The sequence below is a fragment of the Poecilia mexicana genome, unplaced genomic scaffold (assembly GCF_051168715.1).
Source record: "Poecilia mexicana isolate PSO_F unplaced genomic scaffold, ASM5116871v1 scaffold_3, whole genome shotgun sequence".
NCBI lineage: Eukaryota > Metazoa > Chordata > Actinopteri > Cyprinodontiformes > Poeciliidae > Poecilia > Poecilia mexicana.
In genome coordinates, this window is record NW_028263372.1 from 10,027,418 (window position 1) to 10,050,612 (window position 23,195).

At 40.5% G+C, this 23,195-nt stretch overlaps 1 protein-coding gene across 1 annotated transcript; it reads right to left on the reverse strand.

The window, feature by feature from the left end:
- Positions 1–1,896: 1,896 nt before the first annotated feature.
- Positions 1,897–22,953, reverse strand: LOC106931418 (uncharacterized). Its single transcript, XM_088004139.1, has 5 exons — positions 22,759–22,953; positions 6,492–8,069; positions 4,835–5,026; positions 4,501–4,672; positions 1,897–2,960 (listed from the first exon to the last, which is right to left on the reverse strand). Exons 2-5 carry the CDS (start codon positions 8,025–8,027, stop codon positions 2,779–2,781), a joined length of 2,082 nt encoding a protein of 693 aa, XP_087860265.1. The 5' UTR covers positions 8,028–8,069; positions 22,759–22,953; the 3' UTR covers positions 1,897–2,778.
- Positions 22,954–23,195: the final 242 nt, after the last annotated feature.

Here is a 23,195-nt window from a genome sequence, read left to right on the forward strand (position 1 = left end):
AGCCGACGCATCTCTAAAAGTTCAAAACAACTGCTGACTCGGAGTTCGGACGGTCTCCTTGTTTTAAATTAGATGTCAAAGAAAATGAAACGCCTGTATCAAAAATGAATAGAAATTAGCATTTAGACGACTTTCATTTCCAAATGTTTAATTTCCTCCTCCTCCCAGAATGCCCCCCGCCCCTGAACTCCATCCCATCATTTACAACCTTTAAGGGCAATTTTGAGATGAATGATCAATCCTCTCTTGGAAAATACTTTCTCAGGAAGGATAGAGTAATCTCTGAGAACACAAAGCCTCCATTAAAAAGATCAAAACCAACCTGGAAGAGGACATAAACAGTAAATTACGGAGATGGCAAGGCGCATCACAAAGTTTCATCATTCATCATCCAACCTGCCGAAACACTGGGGATAAAAACAGAGAACCGAAGTTGAAGTTTCCATGCAGTCTGGAAAAATATGGAATTGTATTTAGAGACTAGAAGAATATGAAAAATATTTTTATTATCAGACATTATTCCATATTCATTATTGGACTGTTGTCCAGAACAAGTTTTTTTTTTTAAATAGAACACTGATGATCAGAAATAGTCAGGAATTAACCAATTTTCTATTGACTAGCTCTGTTAACGTTGACAAAATTATATATATTTTTTCCTTGCTCTATAAGCTGTAGGTCTCTAAAATGTGGTCATTTGTAGTCCTTGGAAGGATTTTGTGTTGCCCTTGACTACATGTCAAGAATGGCACAAGTTAAAGCAGATAGAAAGTTATTATTTTGCTTGAGATTTTCATCAATTTATTTTTCTTGAATAGAAAATTTGAAGTGAACCACAAAGTATTCATATTTTATGAATCAAGCTTTTGGTTTTCATTGTAATTTCAAAGTAAGGAGCGTTTAGACCTGGGTTCACACATTTGTTAAACTTAGATCAATCCATTTTCACTGATGCTTTTCTTGTCCATTTGAATAAGAAAAGCATATATGATTTTTATTTTTTTTTTCCAAAACAGGAAAACAGAAAATATGGCTTTCTTTCGTTTTGGCTCTGCAAAAGTTTAGAGAGCACTTTTCTAATATAATATCCATCGTCATTACAAGACGTACAAATAGAGATCACGTTAAACTTATTTTTGTTTTTAGTTGGACATTTGTTTAGTTTTTGTGGCTAGAAATCATTTTAAATGTGACAATTTTTGGTCTTTTGTAGGAGATAGTTTGGACACCACTGCACTAAATGAATCAAAATTAAGAATTCCCATAATTTTTGCTCTGTAAGCGCATGTACTTTACCTTTTACTGAGTTACTAAAGAAATCTCATGAAAAATAGGGACCAATACTTTACATTGGAGTAAACTTAAACTTGCCATCGGACAGGGAAATTTCAATTCTGATATATATTTCTTATTATTATTTAAAACCTAATCTCTTTAGAAATAGATGTAATAAATTCAATGTGAAGTTCTATATAAATACTCTAAAAATCTACTAAACTCTAAAAAAAAGTATGAAAAACTATAGAATTTAGACAAAAATGTTTTGGAACAATGTACTTAAGTCAGAAATGTCACAAAATTCAACACTATTCTCACATGTGTGTATATAAGAGCGAAGTTACTATCCTGTTGGTAGTTGGTTAAATTTAAATATTCTTCCAGGTTTTCATGCTGCTTTAGTTAGATATTATATTGATAGCTCTATATAAACTGGATCTGATAGTCGGCGGCTTACTTTGTTTTTATTTTTTTCTGAACATTTTCCCAAAATATCCAAACTGAAAAGAAAATGAACGCAGCCGTAGAATTACAGAGTCCTGAAACTAATTCTTGCATCTCAAAGGACATCCACGAAACATCGGCGCGTTAAAATAACCCTACCAGTGAAGCAAAATCTGTTGTTTAATAATATAGTTTAATAATATTGCCATATTTGGGAGTTGAAAGATTTTACAATCTTAATTCCCCAACAAACAAACAAAAAAAAAGTTTCAACCCAAAAAAAAAAAGTGCTTCGTATCATTTACCCAGTAATTCAAAAACTAGAGTGATATATTCACTACACAGGATAGATTATTCATGTAAAGCTAGACCATGTGGAATAGAAACGGTGGTAGACACGCTGCATGTCGCAGAAAACCTCTGTACAGTGAAAGGGCTTTTACATGCCAGCAGTTTTTGACCTGAAATCTATAAATATGCGGTGACTATTTATCAAAACTTCAGTATTTAATGAGCAACAGGTGGACAGGGTGGAAGATGAGCCGTAAAATGTTTCTAGCTGGCACTTTCAGTCCAGAATACGATGCCGTGTGTTGGACGTGTGAACGAAGATGGCGAACGATGACTCTCTCTCTTTTTTTTTTTTTTTTTAATCACATCTGCAGTGTTTTCTTCTTTTTAAGTAACTGATACATACACACAACATAGAGGTTTTTGACTGTCCATCAGTGACAGTTTGTGAGTCAGTAAGTCTAGTTATTATGTGAAAGGAGCTTCCAGACCACAATCAGCAGCTTCAGAGTCTCTGCTGAAGGCGGCCGGAGGGTTGAAACGGCTCCTTTGAAGCGCGCCTCCTTCCAGGCCTCCCATCATCGTCCGTCAGATTCTGGAAGGAGGCCCGAGCTAGAAAGGGATGTAGAAGAAGAAGAAGAGGAAGAAGAAGAAGAAAAAGAAAGAAAAAAAAAAGTTCCCCCAGAGTCTGTGAAAACAACTCTGTAATTTCCATCAGCTTTCAGAGGAAGAAGGGAAACAGCATCTTCTCTGGTCCATTAACACTCATGGTGTGGTGTAGCTGCTCGTATCCTTCCCGAAATTGTAATATTCCTCCATGTCCTCCATGTTCGCCGTGGTGAGTTTTGTGAGGTTTTGGGAACCGCTGTTGTCCATATTGTCTGGTGATGTAAAGTTAAAGTTCTGGCCTTCGTATTCGCCCTGGCTCTCCATTTCTGGAAGAGTTTCTGCACGTTCAAAAGTAGAAAGGAAAGGAGAGTTTAATGACAAAGGGAAGACAAGCTTATTTATATGCCACGATTAATACACAAAATCAAGTGAAGGAATACAAACAAAGCCGTTATAAAAGGTTATTAGAACAATTTCAAGTCTGAAATATATTTAGGTTTAAGATAAATTTCAATCTCTTAACCACACAGAGGTTTCTGTTGCTTTTAGCTGATTTCTGGTTCCGTCCTGATTTCCAACTTCGGGACCAAAAACAAGGAATGTGCTCTTCTCTGCATTAACCTGGGGACAACTGTAACCCAGCAACTCCTCAGCTCTGTCTCCATTGTCACATCTCAAACTTGCCTACAGGTCCTCAAATCCAGGCTTTGAAGACCAAAAGCTGCAGGGATCATCAAAAGCTGCAGGCTTTTGAATGAAAGTGGCCCGAGAACGGAGCTTTGAGGAACTCCCAATATAATCTTTTATCACTGAGATTTAGAACAAAAAAGTAGTCCATCTGACAAGTATTACCTGAACCGACCTAGCTCAGTCACAGACAGTGCCATGCACATTTCCAGGCCACCAATCAGTAGGTTTTGATCAACAGTGTCAAATGTAGAACTGAGATACAGTAAGATCAAGAGAGATGGACTTACAAAACTACAAGTAAGCAAATTTGGCATTGTTGTAGCTCATTCCAGAGATGCAAATTACAAAGAGCTTTGGAATAAAATATAAATACAAAAACAAAAAGCAAAATTACAAATATAAACCTAAAAATAATAAATGTCCAAAGGTTATATAAAAAATTAAAATGCATCACTAAAGGCTCGTCTGGATAAGAAGTCTTCACTGAGATTCTGAGTTGATGTCCAAGTCTTAATTAGGTTATAGATGTCATTAACAAAAGTGTGGATAATCATCATGTCAAAGTTAGCATTTACACTTTTAAACATTATTCAAGCTAAAGAAACAATTGTAAAAACCGGTATTTGGTGTAATGTTAGACACATTGTTGAAATGCAACCCTCACGTTCCTCAGACCAGACCGAACAGCTCCATCTAAATTTGCTGGCTGATTTTTGAAGTTATGTTGTGCAGAAGGACAAGCAATCGTGTTGGGTTTCTGGAGTCAAAGTGAAGGTTATTGTACCTTTGTTACTTCTTAACGTCTGATGAACTGTTCAGTAGGTGGAATTTACAACTTGTTCCCATTTGTCTTCTTAGTACTGTGTTCTGGTTGACAGCCTGACCGTAGGTGGATATTTGCGGATAAACTGGCATTTTAATGATCATTGCCCAGCATGTTAGGTTTGCTGGCCCTGTAATTACTTATTATTGAGACAGAATGGTCTTCTTTAACAAAAACATGACTGCAGCTATGATTGCTGCCTTTGGTGAAATCAATAAAGTTTCCCTGAAAGTATCATTTTGTAGCTTAGCAAAATCACAAATCCAAGATAAAGATTTAAACAAACATTAAGTAGAATCTATTAACCTAAGATGACATGATGCTAAAGGACAGACTCTACATTGAAATGAAAAAGCAGCCCTGACCTTGACCTTCTGGTGAGACGTCCATGCCATGTTTGACCTTCATGTGCCTGCTGAGGTTCCCCTTCAGGTTGAACTTACTGGTGCAGTAAGGACACTTAAAGGGCTTATTGCCAGCATGGAGATGCATGTGGCCCAGCAGGTTGTACATTCTATTGAAGGACTTCCCACAGACCTGGCCCACAAAAAAAAAAAAAAAAAAACATACCAATTTAGAAAAGTTGACATGTACTAAATGAAAATATACGATTAGGTGTCTCATTCTCTTTGCATTAAATTTGTGTCACTGGAATCTCCTCGACCTCCCACGGTGACGACAGCCATCCAAAAGGCTCACCTTGCATTTGAAAGGCTTCACAGGCAGATGGACGATCATGTGGGTCTTCAGGGTCTGCTTCTGGATGAAGCTCTTGAAGCAGACGTGACACTGGAAGGGCCGGACGCTGTTGTGGATGAGCATGTGCCTCTTGAGGTTGGCGGACAGGGTGAACTCCCGGGAACACACCTCGCACTTGTGGCCCTTCATTCCCTGCAGGACACAAGCGACATCAACACGCGGCGAAGGCAGCAGGGAATGGAAAAAGAAAAAAAAGAAAAAAGAAAGTTTTCAACTCATTTTCGGTGATCTGCAGATTATTCGAATTCACAACAATGCTAATTATTATGCTTGTCTTGGATTAAAAAAAAACACAAAAAAAAAAAACACCTTGCAGGTGATTACAATTTTTCTTGAATACGCTTTGACACAAACCCTCCAACATAGGCTTTTCCTCCAGATTCTAGCTGTGTAAAACCTTGTTTATCTAATAAAGTCCAATAAAACAAATGTATGTTTGTGGCTTAAGACACTACAAATAGACCATACGTGTCAAACTCGCAGTGTAATTGCATTTGGCCCACATGGGCTCCAAATTCCCTGCCGGTAAACAGCACATACTACAAATCCCAGAATGCTCTGATGGTGATACAGAAGGGTCTCTGCTGATTAGCGACCTCATGAGTTTAGCATTGAGCTTTGATAAAGGCATGGACCTGAGTGGTTGAAATGTTATTGAAGGAAATTATTACAATTATTATCATTATTGTTGTGGTTGTTGTTAGACTATAACGAAGTTCCCACTTAAGTAAAACTCTGAAAGTTACAACAAGAGAAGAGGCATAACATTGTTTATTTTAAATTAATATCTGAAACTTTGCTTGTTCACATGTGAAAATATTTCTCTTTATATCATTATATCTTCCTGATTTGCAGACATTTTCTCAATAAATACCCAGGCTTGCCCATGACTTTGGCCCACAGTGTATCTAATTTTGCCCACCCTGGTGGACCACATGCAGCCCATGAGTGATAACACACCATTCTTCTGAATGGCTGTTAAAATGTACATAAAATGTAAGCATGCGAAATCCTTACAACTGAGAAAATATTCCAGCAAAAGTTTTCTGTACATCCCTGAAGATGAGCTACTGACAACAAAAGCAACATTTTTATTGGTTGCAGGAAGTAATGCAATTAAAAAAAAGAACTACAAATCAATCAGCAAATTAATTGTTGGTTTCCAGGCCTCAAGTCCTGCAGCACACTGATACTAAAGAGCATGTCTAGAAGTTATCAAACGCTGCCCGTGGTATAATGCCGGTTTTAATTCATTTGAGTTAAAAAAGATCCTTTTTTTTTTATCCCAAAGGGAAATTAAATGTTGCTGGGGATGATACTGAAGGTGGAGTTTAAGAAAGAGTTTTTAAAGCATTTTAATGAGACCCAATTTCAAGAAATTAAATTACAAAGTCAAATTTTTTTAAGTCATATTTGATATATAGAGAGCAAGCAATTGTGTTGATTAATTGATTGTGTTATAAATTGGAACTATGTGCCTGGAAAAACATAATTCTGCCCTTTCAAAGCACGTTCATCCCATAGAATAGTGGACAGGATAATTGTTTGCAGGAAAACCTAAAGGTCACATAAGGTGGGAAGCGACTGGTAGGAGTACCTTATGAGTTAGCGAGTGCTGACGTAAGTGGTGGAGCTGCACAAACTCCAGGCCGCACTGGGAGCAGGTGTAAGGCCGCGGGCTCTGGTGCTTCAGCAGATGGTTCTGGAGCTGGCTCCGGTATGCAAAAGACTTGTTGCACTCAGTGCACTGGAAGGTGTGTGGGCCCTGGTGGCTGGTCTGGTGCCGCTTGAGATGGGCGTAGGTGGGGAACTCCATGCCGCACTGTGAGCAGACGTGGCAGCGGCCGCGCTCGTGCTTCACCTCGTGCGCCCGCAGCTCGCTGGGATAGGCGAAGCCCCGGCGGCAGAACCGGCAGCTGTATGGCTTGACGTCGGTGTGCTGGAGCATGTGTCGCTTCAGGTGGCTAGTCTGGGTGAAGCCCTTCTTGCAGACGGTGCACTTGTGGGGCCGCGTTCCTTGGTGGGTCAGCAGATGGGTCTGGAGGTGACTGGGCTGCTTGAAGAGCTTCCCGCAGTGCGGGCAGGCGTGTGGTTTGATGCCGTTGTGGCCCAGGATGTGCGTGACCAGGTTGTACTTGGACGTGTAAGACTTGTCACACATGCGACACTTCCAGCGCTTGAGGCCGTCTCCAACATCCACGCAGTACGACTCGTCAATCTGGATGTTTATGTCCAGCCGGTCCACTCTGCGGCCCCCATGTCGCCGGGGAGGCTGAGGGTGCGGGGGCTGCTGATGCTGCGCTCCGCTGCTCCCGTCCGTCCACATCATGCTCTGGCCCCCATCTTCGTACTCGCCGCCCATGCCCATTTCTGTAGAGTCATAGCTGCCCACCTCACTGGTCTGAAAGTAGCTGCTGATAGCTTCCTCCTGCTGATTGGGCTTCATCATAGCGTTGCCCTGGTGTTCTACCTCCTCTTCATCCTCTCTAGCTCCTCGACAGTGGCCCCCCATTGGGCGCTGGGGCTGGAGTCCCCTGTGACCCTGCTCTGTGCCTCTATGTACCACTTGGGCAGGCGGAGGATGGACGTGAGTGTTTGCTTGCTGCTGGTTGGTGACTTCGCGCTCGCACTCTGCACAGTTCTTGTTGGGGCCTCTGAGAGTAGCTGGATCTACCTGAATTAATCCCCCTCTGGGCGCCATATTGTTCAGCATGTGGACGCAAGAGGGCATAGCAGAGGTCACCCCTTCCCCTTTCACGAGGGAGGAGTTCACGTCACCGCCTTGGAGGGCGTGACGGTCAGGGAGGACCATTTTGGTGTCCACGTGTTGCGGCGGCGGTGCCGCCTGTTGCCACCGCCTCTGGCTGCAGCTGGGTTGCATCTGGCCGTCTTCTCCTAAGTTGTCTCCGAGGTAATCTCCGTTGGCGCCGATAAGCTGGTCTGCGTACTCGTAGTCGACTCCGTCTACTGGCGGTGCAGGGGACTCTTTGGGTTCGCCGGTGTAGAAGCCATTGGGTGCGATGGTAGCTCCAAACACTTCATTCTGGGAGATGAGACCTAGCACGGCGGCCTGGGCCAAGGACAGCACAACTACGGGATCTGTCTGTGTGCTTATGTCCACCAGCCTGGCCATTACCTTGGGCTCACATCTACCCAGGCGCCGGCTCGCCTCCTCCTGGAACAGAAAGGGACAGTTCATCTTTAGACATTGTTTGCATAGTCTAACCACATAGAAGCAAAGTTCTTTATGAATCTCTATGGTCAACATTTGTAAGTCCATACTGGACAATAAACAAAAAAGTTGCAGAAACAACAGAATGACATAGGTACCCCGACTTATTAAGGAAGAAAACCATACTACTAAATCCCATTCAGTAAGAAGCAACTTTATTCACAAGTGAGTTGTTAGCATAAAACAACTCAAGATTCACTGCCCCGCCCCTTCTACCGAGATCAACTAATCCCCAAAGCTAGCCTGTGACTGGAATCAGACGAGGTTTTGCTTGACCAGATTGTTTTTTTTTTTTTAAATCAGCAATTGGACCACACATAAGGACTTACAGGTTGCACTGAAAATAACAATCTTTGGGTTGAATGACTGAAGTAGACTCAGTGAGCTGGTTTCAGTATCAGAGTGGTACTGAATCCATTTTCTATAGATGCATGTCAGCCGTTCATTCAGAATGCCACTTAAAATCTGTATGGGAGGACCAACGTCGGTTGGTCCTCCCATACAGGACCAACCGTATGGGTTACACATGTATTTGTGTAAATGTATTACACAAATACATTTGTATTTGTGTAATACAAATGTAATACATTTGTATTACACCAATGTTTTTAGATTTCCCACAAATAACTAATAATAACTCAAGACTCTCTGCTGGACTTGGTTTGCGGTGTTTTGAAACCCTCAGTTAAGGTACAATCTACTGGCCACCCAAGGTGTACACACAGAGAACGGTAGTGCTAATTGCTAATTTAATATAATTACATTATTAATGTTCAACATTGTGATGGTAACATCAGTTCAAATTTACACAGGTTTTCCTAATTTTTTTCCATTCTCACATCCCTACCATTATCCTTGAGCTACAGCATCTCAGCTGCTAAAAATATACTTAAAAATATATTTTTAAGTATCCTAAAAATATATGTAGGAGCAGTTGGGAGAACTGCTCCTACATATATATATATATATATATCGTTGGCTACATAATAGCCAACGATATTATTGGCCTGCAGAAACATGAATGCATGACACAATGCATTGGCAATCCTTGGCAAATGTGATATTGCCAGCTCTAGATTTCATCAAGTAAAACTTTTAATATATGGTCTAAAGTATTTTTTTTATTTGCTTTTTCTGGGGTACCATAAACTGTCAGGTCTTAACGAAGGAGTCCCAGGAAGTGCTACTTTCATATTGCTAAATGTATACTGGTTCAAGTAATCCATAATAACTTACTTTCCCAAAATCCCTGACACATGGGAACATCAATGATTTGTTTAAAACTTGGAAGTAAAAGGGCCAACAAAGACTACTACACTCGCTCCTGGCCAAAGAGCCTTTTATTAAGTTTATCAGTGAATGGGTGAACTGCTAGTAACTCCAAAGCCAAAGTGATAAATAAGTTGGACTAAGACTTAAGGTGAAATGTAGCAAATAAACAGGAAAAGTCGGAATTGAAATGTAAACCAATTTCTATCTTTTAAATGATATGAAATAAATTCTGGAAATTTTAACATCTTTCTAAGCTCAATTTTAATTTTTCCTACTAATCCAGATTTTTTAAGAGTGCGTACCAGTAACCCTGTACATTTAAAAAACGCCCAGCTATAAACTGATTTCTAGGGGAGCATGTCAGTGCCAAGTGTCAACACTCTCTGGAACAAACTTCCAGAAAACCACAAAACTGCCGAAACACTGAACTCCACTGAGCTTTTCCACTCAAGTATCAAGCTAAACAGACTGGTATAATCTTTTTATTTTGCCATGATCTTCTGATATAGGGCAGACTGAGGCAAGCTATAATCTGGTAAAAGAGCAAGGAACATATACTGTTTTGGTATTTGTTTAGGTAGGTTTTCCTAAAGGTAGAAAAGGGCTAAAATCGATGCCAGCAGAAATCGGTATAGGCAATAAGCCACAAAATCTCTGATATCTGCATCTTGATTTTCTCTGTTGTGAATGAAGGAAACCCTGAGACGTGGAAGTATGAAAGACAGCATCTCAATCCACCACGATAACTATGTATGGTGTGAGTGTTGAGGATCAGATGGCCTACTGATCTCCACACACACAGTGAAGTGCAGAGGAGGCTGTAGGGGCGGGGAGGGAAGACCTGAGCAAGACTAAGGAATAAAAAAAGTGGAAAACAGCAAGAGAGCAGGGAAGAACAGTAGAAGAAGAGGAAGAAGGAAAGAGGGAGGGGAAACTTAGAGCAGACATAAGTCTAACGCAGGGGCAGGACGGGAGAGAGAAAAAGATAAATGAAAGGTCGAGGGACGGAGAGGCAGGAAGGTATTGGAGGAAGAAAGTAGGAAGCAGCGGCTAAAAGAGAGAAAGAAGAAGAGAGAGAACGAAAGATGTGTACAGACAGAGAAAAGGATGGGAGGGAGAGGCGATGAGTAACCTGGAGACAGAGGAAGGGGAAAAAAAAGAATCCAAAATGAAAGCCAGACTGAATAGAAAAATGTCAGGTAAAGCAATTCGGAGAAAGGGAGCAAAAAGGAAAGAGCTCTAACGAAGGAAGGTGGTAACAAGCAAACAGAAAGAAACCTACATGACTGACAATCATGTGAAGCAACTTTCCAAACAAATAAAATCAGAACAGCATCACCGGATCCCTGAAGACAACCACCGACCGCGTCTTTCCACCATGCTGAATACGGCAGCCAGCGAACTCACCACGCTCCTCCTGCTGTGAAGTTTCAGGTGCTTTAAGGACCTCATTCTTCAGCGTGAGTGACAGTCGGCTCCGTCTGCCTCTCTTTTTAAGCGTGAGGGACGGAGGGGAGGCGGGCACGAGCACTAACCCATCCTCCTCTTCCCCCTCCTCCCCCCATTGCATGCACAGTTTTAAAAGTGATCGCAGCAGCGCTAACGACATACGGCAGAAACAAACACCAACGTTCTTCCACCGAGCGAGCAAGTGGCTGAGGATAAATGAGCCAAGTCACTTCAAAGTCCCAACATACGAGCTCAAGACGCTCGCGAGAACAATAAAATCATATCTGTCTGAGATTATACTCTCCAACTACTCCTCCATTGCAGTCGTTTTTCTACTAATGTTTCTCTTTTTTCTTCACCTCCATCTTTTATCTCCTTCATTAAGTGATTTTTACAAGATAAAACCAAATAGTTGCGAGACTGTGTCAAGGACAGACTTGCACAGAAGCGTCTGTCAGGGTTAGAGGACGAAGACGACGGAAAGAGGATGAGAATGAAAGAGATGAAAGGTGACTGACAAGGGGATGAGCAAATGGAATAAGAGAGAAAGAGAGAGAGAGAAGGGAGATGAGTGGATGGAAAGAATACTCAAGAAAAAAAGAGGGGAGGGAAGAGACAGAACAAGCGAAAGAGACGGAGGGGGATGGGAGAAGAATGCGACATGGACAACAGAGTTAAATGACAAAGCAGAAGATGTTTTTTTTTCCTCTTGTCTTTATGCTACGTCAACTTCAATTCTACAGTGATGAACTTTCCATCTCTTTTTAGCTCGACTCCTCCAGCAGAATTAGGGAGGAAGCAGAAACCCGTGAGCAGGTGAGAACGCGGCCCCAGGGCCGACCAGCGTCAAACAAGTCACATTTCTAGACAACGCAAGCATTCAACGAGCTGTTTTGAATGCATTCCTCATTTCAATTTTCTGCTATTTTTTGTGTGGTTGTCTTCACAAAATTTACTACTTTGTTCTCCTAATGTTATGACTTTATTCTGGTAATATTAGGACTTTATTCACGTGTTAGCTGAACTCCCCCGTAGAGTTGACCTGAATTCAAATTCCAAAAAAATTGAAGTTGTAAAATGCGCTCGTCAGTCAAGATGGCGCCTGCCATCGCTGTGAATTATGGAGACCCAAGCAGTGCATTGGTAACAAAAACAAAACTCCTGATTTTCCAAAAAATGTATCTTCAAATACCAAAAATTCAATTAATCGCCAAAACTGATTTATTGCCCAGTCCTATTAGAAATATTAGAGTCTAAACCAAGTTCCTCTGGAATGCCCAGAGCATTTTGAAGCCAAATGCTCTGGGCTCATCTGGATTGGGATTGACCAAATCAGTTTCTCATTTCATTTAAGCTTAATTGATGTGGTTGGACATCATTTCTGGCCGATCGAGATCTTTAGAAACAACCTCTTAATATCAATTTCTCTTGCCTGAAAAGTCACCAAGTTAGCAGCTGCGGGGTGACTTTGTTAACCAGACATGCTCAAACCTCTAAGCTTCACTGCGGGGGGTTTTAAACCTCCAAAAATGAGCAGATTATGTTCTCCCATGATTTCACAGCCATATCACAACTTTGTTGAGCAAACCCTACCTTATCAGATATTCCTTGTGTGACACTTTCCTAAAGGGAAACCTTAGTTATGTATAGTTGTAGTCTGATTTCTTTGTGTTGTAGTCATTTACATCTTTAAGCATATAATTTGGAAAGTTGTGGTGTTCAATACTTATTTTACCTATTGAGTTCTGTTATTTAAATAAAAATAATTATATTCAGTATAACATTTAAAGGGAAATTTTGTTTAGAAACTGCACAACACATTTTATTTATGATTTCAGTTGTGTGTGGCTTTTATTTAATCTTTATTTGTTGTTTTTAGTTGTGTTTTATGTGGTTATTAGTTTTTGAGAAGGCAAGCTTTAATTTTTTTTGCCGTATTCGATGCATTACTCGAAAATGGTCTCAAAACAACAACACTATCATTTATGGCAATAATTAGTGTGACAATTTATCGTCCAGCAAAATTTGTTATCGTGACAAGTCTGATGTAAAATGTTAAAATTTATTGAAAGAATTATTGAATACATATTTTAAAATTTAATTTAAAAACTCTATTAATCACTGATTATTTATTTTGCATCTTTCCAACAGCAAGACACAGGTAGGTCTGGACTCACTACTATGACAGTATCCCCACAGCAGGATGCTGCCACCACCGTGGGGGAAGACGTTTGCAGAGTTCATGTTTCTGGCACAATTCACCAACTCCCAACGTGGACAGAGAGTCACTTGGATTAACACTACATGAACTTGCTGATTGATTAGAAATATCTATTTCATAAGTTTTTTCATACTTCAAACATGACACTAAGTGATGTTTGAATCGAATTTTCATATTTTCTTATTTAAAAAAAGGAACCAAATTGTTTTGACTCACATTTTCTCTTTCATTTTACACTTTTCTTTAGCTAACTTAAGTAGCTACTACAGAACGACTAATCAATTTTTTTCTTCGATTGTTCAATTCATGTCAGAATAATCAATAGATTACTCAATTACTAAGCATTTGTAAAAGGCCTAACCTGCAGTATTCCAGTTTTTCATTCTAATAAAACCACATCCTTTGTGTTTTCCCTTTTTCTCAAACCACATTGAACAAAACTTTATGTTGCAGCCTAGAAAGCTGGCCTCTTGCTGAACATATCCAAACAAAGCAGCTGCGACATTATGAGAAACCACATGTTTAAGGCATCAACACTGGTCGAGATACACGTTTTATTTAGAACAATGTGAATAGGATGGGTGACTTGAATGGCACCATGAACGGACAGGTTAAATTAAAAAAAGCAAATCTGCTTTGGTGCAAATTTCAGCTTTAAATCTGGATGTATGGATGTTTTGGTTCTGGTGAGTTTGGATTTTTATGATGTAAACGTTTAATAAAAGTTTGTGTCAGAAATCCCAGGGAGAAGTATGGCTAAACAACCAGATGGAAAGAACATGGAGGAAAGGGAAAAAGAGAGGGAACTGGCAGAAGACAAAATGGGGGGCGTAATGGAGCAAGCAGAGAGAAAGAGGGAGAGAACAGATGATTGCATGAAATGAAAGAGGGATTGAAAGGGGGGAGGGAGAGGAGGAGATAAAGGGAGCAGGACGGGGAGGCGGGAGAGGACTGAGAGAGAAAGAGGGAAAGAGAAAATGAGAGGCTGCAGTGGGGGATGGGAGGATGCAGAGTGAGAGCAAAGAGACTGAGAGCGAGAGAAAAAAGAAAGAAAAAAGGAGAGAGAGAGAAAGAGAGAGAGAGGTGAGACGGGGAGCGACGTGAAAGCGAGACAGATGCAGGGAGGGGCAGCGTGCAACGTGAGAGAGAAAGAGAGGACAGGGAGGGGTAAAATATGATGGAAACCGAGAGGAGGAAAAGAAAAGAGAAACACGAAGGGAGGGAGAGTGAAAGAGGAAGAGAGGAGGAACAGAAAGAGGGGGAGGGGAAGAGAAAAATAAAGAGGTACAAAAAAAAAAACAGGAGCAAGTGAGGGAGGAAGAGAGCACAGAACCCCTCGCTTTTTGTTTTTGAGGTTTTACAAACATGGCTGCAGCCGAAGAGGAAAAAGAAGAGTGGAAGTCTTCATTTTGAAGACTTCCACGTACATTGTAGTACAGTGGTCTTCTTCTTCTTCTGTCCTGCAAAAGCAGCTCAAACACAGGCTACTATCTGGACTGCTTTTGGTACATGATAGGAGTTCACAAACTGGGCCCATAAGAGAGAGGAGGCCATGACATGCTGACCAGACACTGCAGAGACGGCGAGAGACATTTCAGGGCTTTATGTGGGAGAACCAGGCTCAAAAAGGTGCACCGATCAATCTGCTCCAGACCGGAACCGGCCAATTTTTACCAAAATCATCAGCAATATTAACAGCAATAGACATCAAATGATGGAACAGATCCCAAACGAACAAGGCTCGGTAAACAACTGCAGAAGGAAGCAGTGTCGACACGATGGATAGAACTTTTCAATGGAAGGTTTCCGACACCCATTGCTCAACAATGTTAAATCAATTCATAAACTTTTGTCATGCATTATTATTACTTATTATTACAGTTCGTTACTGTCTGGCTTCTACTTCTGCGAAAGCAGGTCGCAAAACGTTTTGTTCACAAATATTTCAGTCTCATTTAATTAGTAGTCGGAACAACGACGGCACAAAAGAGATCAAATTTAAGATTGAAAATCATAGTGGAAACTTTTCCATCCCCATCCTTTCCTTTCTCAAGAAATGAAATGGACAGAACCTTTAAAAAGTGTCCAGGCCCCCTGGGCAATGTTTTAGCCTGAACAGACTACATAAAAAAAAAAAAGAGACAATAGTAGGTTTTCTGCACCATGAATATTACCATTGACTTAAAACATCAATCGGTTACAACCAAACATGACGATTTGTCAAAATATTGCTTGTTAGCTTTATACATCTATCCATTGAGTTAATTGTTTGGTTTGTTTACAGGACTGGTCTTTAAATAAAGAAGACCTTTTATTCATTCCTTCATTCCTGTTGGAGTTAAAACGACTACCTCTATAAAAATTTACTTTTGTGCCTTTAATACTTGGGAAACAAAAAGTCCAGATCATTCAAAGTCAGAATTAGCAGGGCAGACCTCAAATAACACCAGAAAAGTGTTAGACATTTGCATTTTTTCACACCCGACTAGTGCAGCTGGAGTTGAAGTGTTTTTCCTGTTCTGCAATTCCTTCTCCTTTAACAAACACCCCAAATGCTCAGACAGCTTTCTTAACCGCAGTGTCTTCTAATAGTTACCACAATTTGAACACTTCTACTGCAAAAATGTACACACACTGTAGATAAGACTAGAGATGCACCGATCTCATTTCAAAATCTGTATCAGCCCAATATTGAAAATAATTCTAAATCAAGTATTGCGACTTTGTAATGAAAGAACAATTTTAAAATCAGTCCAGCACTGTTTTTCTATATCGGATTGATATCGGTCGATAACCTTCAGATGTCGGTATTGGAAGTGAAAAACATGGATCAGTGCATCCCTAGTTAAAACTTCTATTAAAGCATCATTATCTTCCTGAAAGTATCTAACACTGAACTGCTTTTTGGACTTTAGGTAATCAAATGGTTGTTTAATCATTTGGACATTTTTATTATTAAATCTTAAAAAAATTAAAAGGCAACAAACTTTAAAATTAAAAAGGCGAAAAATGTTATTTTTGCATCAAAGAAGATTTGAAGATGTGTAAAAAGGAGAGACGGGAAGACTCTGCATTTGTGATTAAAAGCACCGTTTCAAACCTGAAAACCTGTAAACTGAGCATCAGTGAAGGCTTCCTGCATGGAGCCCTGAAGGATAGTGAATTATAAAATGTTGAGAGGAACAGAAGGGTTTATACGTACATCTTCTGACATTATATTCTTTGTTCACCAGAGGGCAGCGGACGGTTTGTTCTAACTTAGACTAACTGATCCAGTGATGAACCATCAAATGCACAAAAAAAGTACAGCAATCCGATCATAATGAATCAGACTGAGCTTAAAAAAATAATGATAAATGACATTACACCGAGCATGTTCACTGGCCCTGACTCACACTATGTTAAAACGAAAACGATTCCTTTGGGTTCACTGTGAACAACCCAGAGTGACAGTGTGTTTGTTACCCCATACATACCAAACCTGCTGTTTTTGCTATAAATTGGATAAAAAAACTAAAGGACCACAACAGTGTTACCCTACAAAGGCCTAATACTCTGAGCAATACGCACATGAACTGAAATATAAGGTATAGCTTATGTTTTTGCTAGTCTGTGTCAAAATTGAAATAATGATCAATACATTTTAATCACAACACGCCTTCAGATGAACGTGTCTAATTAAATTAACATAGCAGATTGTTTCATGTGAAAAGGTACAGCCATCATGGACGGAAATCATAAATTTCAATCAGACAAGATAAATATGAGAAATGCCGTTCTAGTGCATTAAAGCTTTTACTAGACGTTTGTAGGAGTCAGAGTTTATGTCTAATCTGATCGCGGTTGCGCTTCATCGCCCGATAATCAACAACATATTATTAATAAATATTAAGTACTTGACCCCACAGAAAAGCTTCTCTGCACCCACACAAACAGCCCAAGTAACCCTGGGCCCTCCAAAGTAATCAGAGGCGAGTTGCAGCCGTCATCCGGCATAAGCAGCCTAATTACGTCCATTAAAAAGATCCCAGAAATCGATGTGATGAGAGCTGAAGCCCTGCCCTGCTGGCGAAGAGTCCAACTACTCTAACCTGGAGTTCAGCGACTCCGCTCTGGATTTCCAAAAACTTCTCAGGATTAATGTCAGAGAGGAATCCCTGCCTTTTCTTTATTTTAAATGAGAAATGTATGCCATATTAAATTTCATTCTAGCCATGCGACTACATAGTTACACTGAACTCAAAGTAATCAGTTAACATCTAACGTCTCCACAAATGCCGTCTCTCCTGATCTTTTGAAAGCCCTCCATTTTGTTCATTTGTCTCTTCTTTCACTCCCATCCCTCTTTCTTTACGTTTCCATGGATACTCCATTCCTTTCCCCATGTTTTATCTTTCCCCACTTCCTGTACTATCCCTACTCTGACTTCATCACCGCTTACTCTTCCACAGTTGTTTTTTTAATGCACAAACCGTACGGTGGGGTCGGGACCTCGCTGAATCCACTGACAGAAACTTACAACATTTGTTCACATTGACAAATTTGTGCTTTGTGCATTGAGGGATTTTACTCAGAGTAAAATCTGAGTTTTTTGTGGGGTTTTTTCCTCATCTTGTTCTTCACCAGACAGAGACATCTGCGACCCAACAGCGCCCCTAGACATCAAACTTAGACTTGTAGAGTGATGTTTAAGGAAGTACTTCAGTAAAAAAGATAACGTTCGTTCTCCAATTAATGAAGAGGCATTTTAACAAAATCTCTCGTCACATCAAAAAGAAACTGAATATATTTTAACAATTTATTCAGGTTGTACCCATAGATTTTGATATTTTTGACATTTGTCTTGTGGTGTTGTCATTAAGTTCGGAGGAGACTTTTAGGGTTCAGAGACGAGATGTCATCTTTCGATCAACGTAAAAGTAGCGAAGCAACAAAATGCGTTGTCAGGTGCAAAACTGAGACAAGCGGCTCAGTAGTACCGACCGGAGCGCCGACTGGACAGTGTGAGGACTGCACCAGCCTCACCCAGAGAGACGGAGACGTGGGGACAGGACGGAGAGGGGAAGCAGCGACGCAACCACAATGCACGCACTTTATGACACACGGCTAAAATTACACCGAAGAGGGCATGAACTAGGCCACGGCTCTGCATTGTGCTGGGAGCTGGTAGTCAGCTGACTTAGTGGAGGGTTGCAGCGAATCCAAAGTCAAAGGCCAACAATTACTGCTGCATAGAGCGGTGATGACTGATAGGGCCAATTTCTTGGTGTGTGATCAGTAAGAAAAAACAAGGTAGATGTATTTATATCTAAGAGTTTTAAAAAGCTTTAATAAGCTCTAAAATGATTTGTGTATAAATGACATGTTTGGTGACCTGGACAAAATATTCTACTTAGGGATGCACCGATTGCAGTTTTCTGGCCGATCGCCAATTTTTAAAAAGCCTGACCTGGTGATTCCGATTTTGGCTGATGCAATTTTTTTATTTATTTATTTTTTCTGTCAGAGAAGTCATTAAATATGGTGACTTTTGTGTCCCTTAAAGGCCCTCGAAATGACTGATACAAATTTAAACCACCAGAACAGGTGGTTTATGGAAACGGATGTCTAAAAAGAAAGAGCTTTTGATACTTTCCTTGATCAATGAGCAAGCAAATTATAGCCCTCTTAAAAAGAAATGTCTCAGATGGGTTACAAATATTTGTCAGCATTTGCTTTCATTCTAATTTAATTTGCCTTCTTCAAAAATGAGTTACCCATATCCCATTGTTGTTGATGAGAATAGAAGAAATGTATAAAAACTGGGACTAAAAACTTAAGACATGCCACGCCTTTCTTTTAAAAAGCTGTTTAGCATCCACAAGGACCGCAAAACTCTTGATGTTATTTACCCGTTTGGTTTATTGTTGAGCATGTTAAGCATGCCCTCAGCATAATGCAGCCACCATTATGTTTCCCTACGGTGAATAGGTGTTCAGGATCAGCATATTTTAGTTTTTCCCTACACAATCTTCTACGTGGGCTTGAACATTCAGTTGTATCTGACCAGAGAACGGTGACAAAGTTTTCTATCATGTCAATCTGCCACAAAAGCTAGATTTGAACGACGATGTTTGTTTTGTCAGCATTAAACTACCACACAGGTTTTCTTACCTCGTAGGCCACTTTCAAAGACCCAGTATCAAGAGATTGTCAAATGCCAACAATTAGAGACCTCTGATGAGTCTTGAGCCAAGAAAAAAAAAAAAAAAAAAAACCTGCAATCCTGGCACCGTCAGTCTGGATGCTAAATTTACAGCACACTTTGCTTGTGTGCCTCTAAAAATACAAATGCATATCTATCTACATGGAAGCAGTCCAACAGTGTGGCGAAGCCTCTTGTGATGAGGACAACAGTTGACGAGACTGTTGTTTTTGTTCTAATAAACTCTCACTTTAAGCCACGTGACCGGAGCCGTTTAGATTACCGGCCCGGCGGTCATGTCTGCAAAACCGAGAAACATTCAACCATTAGCAGAACCGTGGCGCAATTCAAAACAGCACATTAAATTATTAAAACCATGCAGAGGAACCCGTCGGCTCGTTTCTGAGTTTAAAAGCGAGAGTAAACTATGGAGAAAAATAAAAAAAATAAAAAAAAATCTCCCGTTTGCAACCCGACCCACGTTCTAGTCTGAAGGATTTATCGCCGTGGCCACACGGTGCTCTTTTAAAACACAAACAAACCGGCGGTGCATGCTGGATATTGTTCAGCATGACTGTATCCAGCAGGCAGCACACATTAGGCCTTTGTGCTTTGAGAAACACCAGCTTTTCTTTTTTTTTCCCCTTTTTTTTTTAAAGCCTGCCTGCAGCACAGCCATGCACTGCAATGTGCTGACACCATCACCAGCTTTTTCTAAACCCTTTTCAGCTTCATTCCCACTTCCTGATAAAGAATAATGCGAAAAAGAGGCCATTTTTATTTAATTCAATTTACATGAACAAAAGAGTCGCAAGTCATAAAAATCTCTCACATTGTTATTTTTTTTTTTTTTAAATATAAAATCAGTTCCTGTGCAGCACTCTTTTGCTGACTATAATCCATGAGCGAATGGCTTAGGCCTCTCTGAGCAGAATACAGATTGTATACCAGCAGCAGCAGTGTAATAACATACTATTGATCCAAACTGGGGTGATTTCATTTTTCCTCGTGGTAAATTAAAAAAAAGAAAAAGTTCAAAAAAACGAAGGTGTAAATCCTGAAACTGAAAACGGATCAGGGTCCAACCTTGTTGAGCTCCACAGTTGGACCATCGATAGCTGGTGAAATCGCAGCACTGTTCTACCGCGAAGCGACGACCATTTTTAAGCGATCTTTTAAACGTCATGGAATTTTTTTTTTTTTTTTAATGCCTGAGTGAGTGCAAGCACATAGTCACAAAGGGAAGGAGCATATTATATTAGTGCTAGTACTAATTGCAATTAATGACATTAATTGTGATTAATCATATTTATTGTGATTGATCAATTACTGAAATAATTGTCAACTAATGTAGAAAAGCAATTAATTGTTACTGAGAGTATACAAAGTCTTAAAAAGGCTATCTGCTGAAAGAACAACACCATCGGAGCAGTAATTAAGCCAAAACTGTACAAAAAAAAAGTACAATTTCCATTTAAGAATAATAAAAAAAACTTATTTGTATGTAAATACTTTCTATCTAGAACTCTTCAAGTGGCATAGTTTAGCTTTACCTGGTTAAAACAAATTCTATTAAGTACCTGCTGTCCAGTTATTAATTGGTCAAAAAATAAACAGGAAGCTTTTCACATGTTGACGTTAGAAGTATCTGTTTAGCTCCAGATGCATCCTTTGCAACAAATGATCAAGCGTTCACTAAAGGAAGGCCTTGGTATTGAATTTTATTTGGAAAAATGCTTATTTTCTAAATTAAAAAGAGAAGGAATTGAAATATTTATTTGCATTTTCTTACGTATGGTATTTCTAATATTGTACAAAATAGCTTAAGCCCTTCAAGAAAAAAATCTGCAGAAAGTGACAACTTTTTCTTATTCGATTAATTGTCAGAATAACTGATCACTAAAATAGTCGTTAGCTGCAGCCTTAAAGCATACATGTTGCAGAAGGTTTGAAGTAAAGATGTATGAGCTACGGAGGGGAAGACGTGCGATTTTTCAGTATCCGACCTTCTTATCACCGATCGTAGAAGAATTGACCGTTTCCAATCTCACTGGTGCATCTCTGGTACACGCACAGACAAAAATATCAAATCCACAGCGGTGTGTGAGAACTCCAAAAGTCTGAAAACGAAAGCAACTCGCGTTACAGTAACAACACACTTTACCCTCAGGTGTTGGAACAAACATCATTTTCATCGTCTTCGGGATGTTAAATGACACAAATGAGTCACCTTGTGCAACATGACTTCATAAACACCTCGGCTATATCCATCCAAATGACATCTATCAAATGACCTGAAGGCCACAAGGGGGAGGAAGATTTTTTTTTTAATTACTGCAATCCAATGAACTGCATCAGAGCATATCTTTAAGCCCCTCCAGCCTGCCAACTGCTACGCTAGGTTTGCAGCTGGCTTGCTGCATGCAGTGCACCATCCTCATTACTGCATGGCAGGTATGTGTGTATGCAAAGGGTCAGCAGGGTGATTATTCGCTCTCCTCCTTTGCAGCACATTACATTGGGCAGAACTGAGGATGCAAACGCAAGGACCCTAATGCCCCACTGGCAAGGCTGTGTTTGAAATGCACTGGCCTCATTAGTGCCGTGGAGGATACCTGCGTGGCCTATCAATGATCTCGCACAGCACTGGGGGATTCAGCCAGCTGGTGGAAGGCTGTCCTCCATGCTGCAGCAGCAGCATGGAGGACAGCATGCTGCTGCAGCAGCAAGCAGGCCGGGCTACAGGTCATCTGCTGCAGTACATCTTCCAGGTGTCCAAAATATCAGCTCTGACCGGGGCTTCAAGCCGAAATTGTGGCCTCAGAGCCGAAGCACAGCTGTGCTACCTCAGATAAGAGATATCTTGGTCTGCTCAAAGCCACAAAAAACAGCAACAAAACAACTTCTTGGAAAAGAAATACGCGACAAGTCAAGAGCAAAAACTTTCTTGAAGGCAGGCCTAGCAGAGACAGCCTAGCCTCCGGTGTGTCGGCATGAGGAGCAGGCTGTGTGAACGTACAGATTAGTGATGGGCTACCGTAGCCCGGTGTCACCCCTCTTCCTTTCTGCGGCTGTTTCCCCACTCTCTCCATCCCCCCCTGCTCTGTCGACGCCATCTGTTTGTGGCAGGAGAGAATGTGGAAGTACAAAAAGAGAGAGAGGGAGAGAGAGAGAAAAGAAAAGACGACATTTTGACTGTAGTTGCTGACCTACATCGCCGTGTTTGCGCTCGCGACGACGAGGAAAAGCCGCACCGAAAAGACGAGCCGTTCGAAGCGCAGAGGCGGGAAAGCAAATAAAATTTTAAATAAAGGTGCAAATATTTATGTGGGTTGACCGGGAGGAATTTGATAAGTTATGGTTGAAACACTCCTCCTCCTCCTGCTGCTGCTGCTGCCTCGCCGGCCCGGATAAGTGAACGCTATCAGCGGTAGAAATTCGCGCTGCCCTCCGCTCCGTAACACCGCCACAACAAGGGAGAAAACCAGAGAAAAAGCACAACTCACCTGATTCCAAAAGCGGTTTATGGTGGCGACGTGTCTGTGGTGAGCATCAAAATGGGAAAAAACATTGAACGCTGGGTCCCCGTTGTGTAGCAGGAAGGAGGGAAGGGAAGGGAAAAGGGGCTGACGTGAATGAATAAACAAGCGAGCTCCTCCTCAGCGCCACAAGTAGAAGCCCGATGTGGCTCTCTTTAGCGGTGTTGCCCACAACTAATTACATCATTTTTTTGTTTAATAAAAAACCTCTTTAGTTTTACAAGTATTTACTTTCTCTTCATTCAACATCCCAGCTTTTATAATATATGAAATTGTATTTATTAATATAAAATTACTGATAATCTTCAATACAATCATCCTGTAAAATTTCTACTTCAGTTTCATCCGATAAAATTATATCAAATCTTTTTTTTAAATGCTAAAAATATGATTTTTGCATTATC

Excerpts from the sequence above, each read along its gene's own strand:
- LOC106931418 (XM_088004139.1), bottom strand. The coding sequence starts at position 8,027 with ATGGCCAGGCTGGTGGACATAAGCACACAGACAGATCCCGTAGTTGTG. Across the intron at positions 4,673-4,834 it reads TGAAGCCTTTCAAATGCAAG|GTCTGTGGGAAGTCCTTCAA; the intron begins GTGAGCCTTTTG and ends TTTGTGGGCCAG. Across the intron at positions 2,961-4,500 it reads CGTCTCACCAGAAGGTCAAG|AAACTCTTCCAGAAATGGAG; the intron begins GTCAGGGCTGCT and ends TTGAACGTGCAG.